General features: G+C 39.8%; 1 protein-coding gene across 1 annotated transcript; it reads left to right on the plus strand.

Moving 5' to 3' along the window:
- The first annotated feature begins 1,440 nt into the window (after positions 1–1,440).
- Positions 1,441–6,603, plus strand: LOC128861123 (uncharacterized). The gene is made up of 3 exons (XM_054099038.1): positions 1,441–2,022; positions 2,095–3,293; positions 5,859–6,603. The coding sequence occupies exons 1-3, from the start codon at positions 1,441–1,443 to the stop codon at positions 6,601–6,603; spliced, it is 2,526 nt and encodes an 841-aa protein (XP_053955013.1).
- Positions 6,604–8,364: the final 1,761 nt, after the last annotated feature.

Raw genomic sequence — 8,364 nt, forward strand, 5'->3', positions numbered from 1 at the left:
ACCACCGAACGCGCTCGCATTTTATTTAACAGGCAATTCGCGCATTTCCCACGTAAATCAATTTCTCATCTCAAAAAAGCTTGAGATTTTTCATGGCGCCCGAGCAGGGACAGTAGTGCGAAAGTGGTAAAAAGTGATAGTAATAAAAGACCAAAAGTTGGCAATTTGTGCACGCAAATTTTTAATAACTAACATTTAAAATAACCAGCCGAATAAATAACAAAACAGACAGCAAATAATATATGTACATACATATGTATATGCATATACAAAAACAAGTGCAGTAACTGAAAAAGTGCACAGTGACAGTGAGCCCCCAAAAACAAAAAAAAAAAAAAAAAAAAGAAAAACTAATACATCTATCAAAAAAAAAAAAACCAAAAAAACGTTAAAATTATTTAAAAAAAAAAAAATTGTTTAACATATAAATAAAATAAAATATTTATAGCCAAAAAAGTTTAAAAAAAAAAAAAAAAAAAATATAATAAATAAAAAAGAATAAACTACAATACACAGTGCAAAGCTGAAACAGTGCGGTACTTATATAAACGGTCACAGTGATATGTAAATGTTCTCGGCCAAAAATAAGTTCGTCGCCCTCGTGTATATATCACTGTCCGCTGTCACAGTTCTCGCAGTTACTGCCATACTCGCCGCTGCTCTCATCACTGTAACCGTCGCTGCTACTCTGGTCACTGCTGCTGCCGTCATCGCCCGCTGTCGCTGCAATCCCTACCGCTGGTTATGTCGCCGCCAGGAATGACCTGCACCTGCATCCTTTGCAAAAGGAAAGTCAAGGCTTGCAATAAGCCTATACAGGTAACAAGTGCAATAAATTGAAAGTTGTGGTTGTTGTTGATAAACACTCTCAATTTTTTGCATCACCCTTTCACTTTCTTGCATATATATACATACATATATGTACACACTCCCATATGTGTACAGGTACCATATATACAATTATCTATACAAATATACGTATATAAAACTCCGCGAAAGTGAAACAAGGGTACGTTGGGATTTGATAATAAAGGGTGTGACCTTAAATGCGAAATCGTCAATAAATTTAAAAAACAAAATTAAAGAAATTGAAGACCTTTTTTTCGAACAATAAGTTCAATTAAATTAAAATTATTATAAAGTTAAATAAATTTTTCGTAAATACGGATTATTTACAAGGAAATAATTTAAACAAAAATCGATTTTTCGCAAATCTGTTGAACAATTTTCGTAGTGTTGTGCTACTGTGCTTGCTCATCCTTTCGTGGCCTGACCACAGCCTTGTCCAACAGCTATTTTTCGTTTTTCTGATTGAGATTTGTGCAGGCTATTCAGCCATCTTTTCGTTTTCGTTTTTTCAGCCACAAACTCTCACAGATATTTTTTCGTTTCTGTGGACATTGAGCAAATTTTTCGGGAGTTTAAATAATTTAATTCAAAATGAGCAAGCCAAAGACAGCAGTTCCAAGTCTCTCTCCAAGTAAGGAGATTATGGAATTGAAATCACTAAAGCGCCAGCGAACTGTTGCGAAAAATAGTATAGTGCGCATAAAAACGGGTCTCCTCGATAAAACAATGTCGTTAGATCCAATTGAATTGGAGTGTCGACTGGACATTTTGAACTCTCATAGCTATAAGCTTATGAAGTGCCAGTCGAAAATTGAAGAAATCGACGAGGAAGACATAGCCCGTGGGGAGTTAGAGGACCTAATAGTGGAAACTAAGTCCGTTATAAAATCTATTCTGGCGAGAAATAAATCGTCAATAGCCGAAACATCCTTTGTTGCACCTCACAGCTCGCGACTACCGAAAATGTCGCTACCGAAATTTAAAGGGGAATATTCAGAATTTAAAAATTTTATGAGTCTGTTCGAGAGTTTGGTGCACAACGATCCTACAATCACAGACATTGAGAAATTTAATCACTTGGTTAACTGTCTGTCTGGTGAAGCTTTGGGAACGGTAAAGGCCTTCCAAATGTCGGACGAAAATTATTCGAAGGCGTTGGCTAGTCTCAAAAAGGTTTATGACAATAAATGCTTAATATTTTTCGATACAATTTCCAAACTTTTTGAACTGCCAACTATCCCAAAGCCATCTGCGCTTTCATTGCGCACAATGATTGATACAGTGTCGGCTGTTTACGACTCGTTGCTGTCGTTAGGTGATGAGAAAAACATCACAAACGCTATCATAATTCATCTGGTAATGTCAAAAGTCGACACCGTTACTCGGTCAAAGTGGGAGGAACAGTTGGATTATGATAAGCTGCCATTATGGCGTGAGTGTGAGGCAGCATTAAATAAACGCTACCAACATTTATCTGCCGATGAAGCCTCAACGTCGAGGCTCAAGCCGTCAAGCAGTCACAGCATTCAGAAACCCCACCTTCATGCGGGAAGGACGAAAGCTGCCTTAGTGACTTCAAATATAAAACAGCCGGTGTGTCCGCACTGTAAATCAAATGATCATAATATACCCGCGTGTCCTACTTTTAAAACTCTCTCTGCTCAACAGCGATTTGAGTTTGCTAAATCAGTCCCCTTATGCATAAATTGTTTGCGAAAGGGGCACTCAGTTTCAAAGTGCAAAGCGGATCGGTGTCGTGTTTGCAACCGTTCGCATCACACGTTGCTGCACCAGTACCCTGTATCCTTTGCAACTGCACCACAACTTTCGACCTCGCATGCCATGCACACGACGAGTACACCAGATCGGGTTATGTTGGCTACAGCCGTAGTCAACGTAAAAGGTAGCTCCGGAGAGTACCTTCCTGCACGAGCCTTGCTGAATTCTGGATCTCAGGTGAATTTCATGACAGAGGATTTGGCGCAGAAATTACGAATTCGTCGCGAAAGTACGACCTTAAATATTATCGGCATCGGAAATACAACCAAAAAAGTAAGGACGAAATTAAATACGTTTGTAAAATCGCGGGTCAATAATTATGAGTTTTCGGCACAGTTTTGGATAATGCGATCCATTTCAGCCAGCCATCCAGATCGTAACGTAAATATTAATGGCTGGAAAATTCCTAAAAACATTAGCTTAGCGGACCCAGAATTTTATAAGGCTCAAAAGGTAGATCTTTTGTTAGGTGCTGAAACATTTTTCGAGCTTTTAGCTGTAGGCCAGATCAAGGCCAGCCCCAATCACCCAACATTGCAAAAGACACTTTTAGGCTGGGTTGTGTCTGGCAAATACGCCTCCAACCAACGTCCTCCTCCCACAGTCAGTAGCACATTATGCCATACTGAACAAGATCTAGCAAATATAGATTCCATTGTCCAAAGGTTCTGGGGGATGGAAGAAATACCTTCAGGGGCTAGTTCGACAAAATTCACACCTGAACAAATAGAGTGTGAAAAATTTTTCGTAAAAACTACTAAAGTTTTGCCTTCAGGAAGGCTTCAAGTAAGACTGCCTTTCAAAGATGACCGTAAGTTACTCGGTAATTCCTATGATACCGCGTCTCGGCGGTTTCAGGCCCTGGAGAGAAAGACCTTGAAAGATCCAGAACTTCGTCAAATGTATCTGGACTTCATGAATGAATACATCGAATTGGGTCACATGAGCCCAACAAATAATAAGATCCCGAGTGAGCCACACTACTTCATTCCGCATCAATGCGTTCTTCGGCCTGAAAGTACGACGACTAAATTACGTGTTGTTTTCGACGCATCAAGTCGTACCTCGTCTCAAATTGCGTTGAATGAAATCTTGATGGTTGGGCCGACCATTCAAGAAGAGCTGTATTCAACACTTCTTCGTTTTCGTTTGCATAAATATGCATTTACGGCGGACATTACTAAAATGTACCGCCAAATTCTCATGCACGAAGAAGACGAAAACTTTCAGCTTGTAGTGTGGAGACGGCATCCATCTGAGCCACTTCAAATCTTTCGACTTAACACCGTAACATACGGCACTGCGCCTGCTCCATTTCTCGCTACACGGTGTTTACAAATGCTCAGCGATGCCAATACACATATGTATCCACTCGGCTCAAAGGCAATAAAAGGAGATTTTTATGTAGACGACCTGCTTACAGGATCCGATAATTTTGAATCTCTAGATCTTATTAGAAGTGAGGTAGTTAAAATATTAAACTCGGCAGGATTCAATTTATCTAAGTGGTTTTCAAATCACCCATCATTTTTCGATTGTGAGAGTTCTGAGAAGGCCTTGAACTTGAATCACACAGACTCCACAAAAGCACTTGGAATCCATTGGTTGCCGAAGGAAGATTTGTTTCGGTTTGTCTTAAATGACAACTTTACCAGTTTACGAGCCACTAAGCGAAACATATTATCAGTTTCGGCTCGTCTTTTCGATCCTCTTGGTTTACTTGCCCCACTAGTTACCAAAGCAAAAATCTTATTGCAAGAGCTTTGGCTGCAAAAACTAGATTGGGATGAGTCGATTCCATTGCACCTCGACACCAGCTGGGAAAATTTCAAAGCCAATCTACTGCAGCTACCATCAATAAGCATTCCTCGGTTTGTACACACCGAGTCGAGTGCAAGCTGCCAAATTCATGGCTTTGCCGACGCCTCAATACGAGCGTATGGCTGCTGCATATACATACGTAGCCATTCGGCTGGTGGAACGAAATGTACGCTGCTTACTGCAAAGTCTAGAGTGGCTCCGCTGAAGACTAAATCTCTTCCGCGTCTAGAGCTCTCGGCAGCCCACTTGCTGGCCAAATTATGGTCACGAATAGCGCCAATGTTGAGTCGGCCAATTGAAAATATAAACTTCTGGACAGACTCCGAAATTGTTTTGCATTGGATCAAAACGCATCCATCTGTACTACAGACCTTTGTTGCAAACAGAGTGTCCGAAATCCAAGAGTTGACGGATAAAGCTACTTGGCGACATGTGCCAACTAAGCAAAATCCCGCGGATCAAGTGTCTCGGGGTTGTAACGTGGACGAATTGAATAATTCTATCTGGTTTAGCGGTCCACAGTTCCTCCTAGAAGACCCTGCGTTATGGCCAACAAACACCCACTTCCAGCTCTCTCCAGGAGACGAAGCATTAGAGAAGAAACGGAACGCAACAGTTTTAGTTGTTCAAGCAAATGAATCGCATCCAATTATGGAACTCACCAAAAGAGTATCTTCTCATCAAAAACTGCTTCGTATTGTCGCTTACATATTAAGATGGATAAAACGCATTAGAAACCCATCTGCGACATTCACACAAATGCTGACGGCAGAGGATATTAAATTAAGTTACCTCAAAGTCATTCAGGTGGTTCAACATGTTGAATATGGTGAAGAAATTATGAAACTCACCAAAGGTACCACCCTACCCTCAAGTTTGCAAAAACTTAATCCATTTTTGCACAACTACTCGGAATTGTCGCTGTCGTTTAATTTACTCCGAGTAGGAGGCCGCCTATTAAATGCGCCTCTCCCATATGATGCCAAGTTCCCACTGCTCTTAAGCAAGAACTCGCACTTCGTTACCACATATTTACGGTACCTACATTTTCGAAATCACCATGCTGGAGCAAAGGCATTGGTAGCGCTTCTCCGAGACCGCATTTGGCTGGTCAATGCTCGAGAAGCTTGTAGTCGTACCGTTCGAAACTGCATACACTGCTTTCATTATAAGCCGAAGCTGCAATCCCAAATAATGGGAAATTTGCCTGCCGATAGGCTTCGTGCACTACGACCCTTTCTAATATGTGGAGTAGATTTTTGTGGTCCCGTATATACTACATTGAAAATACGTGGTAGACCCCCAGTAAAAACATATATCGCAGTGTTCGTTTGTTTCACTTCAAAGGCAGTACATTTAGAACTAGTAACAGACTTGTCTTCTAATTGTTTTATTTTCGCCCTAAAAAGGTTCATTGGACGCCGAGGAATGCCGCGGAAAATATACAGCGACAACGCCACCAACTTCGTCGGCGCCGATCGCAAGCTTCGGGAGCTGAGGGATGCTTTCGAGGCCCAACAACCGGAAGTACAGAAATACGCAACGGACGAAGGATTCACCTTCGCCTTTATACCACCCAGGGCACCGCACTTCGGCGGGTTATGGGAGGCGGCAGTGAAGTCCGCCAAACACCTTCTCGTGCGCGCAATCGGCAACGCGCTGCTCACCGCCGAAGAACTACAGACGCTGCTCGTCGAGGTCGAGGCCGTACTCAACTCGCGACCCCTGGTACCACTGAGTCAGGACCCGAACGATGGAGAGGCCCTAACACCAGCGCACCTATTAGTTGGGTGCCCCCTTCGAGCGCTGCCACCAGCCCAAGTATCGATGGACCCAATGCGTTGCTGCGACAGATGGCAACTTGTCTGTTGTCTCAAGCAACAGTTTTGGCGACTGTGGTCCAGGAACTACCTGTTGGGTCTTCAACAGAGGAACAAGTGGTTGCATCCGAAGCGCAACCTCGAGCTGAACGACCTCGTCCTGGTTCAGGAAGACAACACACCACCGCAGCAATGGGTGCTCGGCCGCGTCGCCGCAATCGTAACAGGGCAAGACGGCAAAGTCCGCGTAGCAGACGTGGCAACCAAAACGGGCGTAATTAAACGCCCCGTTCACAAGCTCGCCGTACTGCCATCAAACGTTGAAGGACCATGAGCCTTTCAAGGTGGCCGGTGTTACGCCAAATGGCTTAGAATTTTAATTTTTAATTTAATTTTATATATTTAATTTAATTTTAATCATTATTATAATAATTTGTTAAATTCCATAATTTCTCATAACGTTTCAATATTAAGCTTACTGTTTTCTAAAATACTGTTCAATTTTCGTATATGAATTTAAAAATATCACTATATATGTATAAACACCTATATTACATAAACGTAACAGAGCAATACATATTTACTGTAATTACATAAATTTGAACTCAATCCGTTAGGCTAAGACACTATAAAAACTCGAATTTAGAAATAAATAAATCACTTGTGAAGTTACCACCGAACGCGCTCGCATTTTATTTAACAGGCAATTCGCGCATTTCCCACGTAAATCAATTTCTCATCTCAAAAAAGCTTGAGATTTTTCAATATCCTTAAAGATTTCATAAATAAAATTTGCCTCGTTTATTTAGATGACATTATTATTTTTTCTACTTCTCTGCAGGAGCACATCGATTCCATTAAACTAATATTTAACCGCTTAAAAGAAGCCAATCTTAAAGTACAATTGGATAAGTCAGAATTTTTGAAAAAGAAACCGAGTTCCTTGGACACATAGTGACACGCAGTGGTATAAAGGCAAACCCCAAAAAAATAGAATGTGTCAAAAATTTCCCAATCCCTAAAACTCCTAAACAAATTAAACAGTTTCTTGGTTTAATCGGCTATTATAGGAAATTTATAAAGGATTACTCTTTAATCGCCAAACCCATGACTAAGTATTTAAAAAAGGATGCAAAAATAAATATCTCCGACCCGCAATATCAAGAAAGCTTCAATACTCTTAAAACATTGTTAATTCACGATCCGATTCTTGCATATCCCGATTTTTCAAAAAAATTTACTCTCACAACGGACGCTAGTAAGTACTTTCACAAGATAACCACCCCATTTGTTACGCGAGTCGCACTCTTAACGAACATGAAATTAACTACAGCACTATAGAAAAAGAACTACTAGCAATAGTCTGGGCAACTAAATACTTTAGACCCTACCTTTTCGGACGCAAATTTCTAATCGAAACCGATCATAAACCCTTAACATGGCTTTTTTCCATTAAGGAACCTAATTCAAAACTCGTTAGATGGCGATTAAAATTATCTGAATTCGACTATGAAATAAAATACAAAAAAGGAACGAAGAATAGTAACGCAGATGCTCTCTCTCGTATTGAACATGAACCCATGAACATAAATGCATTAGAATCTGATCCTTTAACCATTAAAGAGACTTCGTCTCCATTAAATCTGTTTAAAAATCAAGTAATTATAAGGAAAATTGCATCAGGATCCGTACGAATAAAAACAAGTTAATTTTTAAAAATAAAAGAAAAATTATACAAATTAAGGAATTAGATAGAAATACAACTCTTACCCTACTTAAAACTCATTTTAACCCTGCACAATTAAATGCAATTTTAATAGTTGACGTATTTTACAACATTTTTAAGACTACTTACGAGGAATTTTTCTCTAATAACAAAGATTTTAGAATATTAAGTTGCTTTACTTTATTAGAAGATATAGAAGACGAAAATAAATTAAGTAGAATTATTGAAAAAGAACATTTAGATAAAAACCATAGAGGTATACAAGCAGTTTTCGAAGAATTAAGGATACAAATCTACAATCCTAAACTAAAATTAAGGATAACGCAATTTATAAATAATTGTGAAGTTTGTAATTTAGAAAAATATGAT

Source organism: Anastrepha ludens, chromosome 2 (genome assembly GCF_028408465.1).
Source record: "Anastrepha ludens isolate Willacy chromosome 2, idAnaLude1.1, whole genome shotgun sequence".
Lineage (NCBI taxonomy): Eukaryota > Metazoa > Arthropoda > Insecta > Diptera > Tephritidae > Anastrepha > Anastrepha ludens.

Bases quoted from the DNA above. Each gene is read 5' to 3' on its own strand.
- LOC128861123 (XM_054099038.1), top strand. From the start codon at position 1,441: ATGAGCAAGCCAAAGACAGCAGTTCCAAGTCTCTCTCCAAGTAAGGAG. The intron at 2,023-2,094 runs GTTTATGACAAT...ACTATCCCAAAG, and splicing joins CGTTGGCTAGTCTCAAAAAG to CCATCTGCGCTTTCATTGCG. The intron at 3,294-5,858 runs GTTCTGGGGGAT...CGCCCTAAAAAG, and splicing joins ATAGATTCCATTGTCCAAAG to GTTCATTGGACGCCGAGGAA.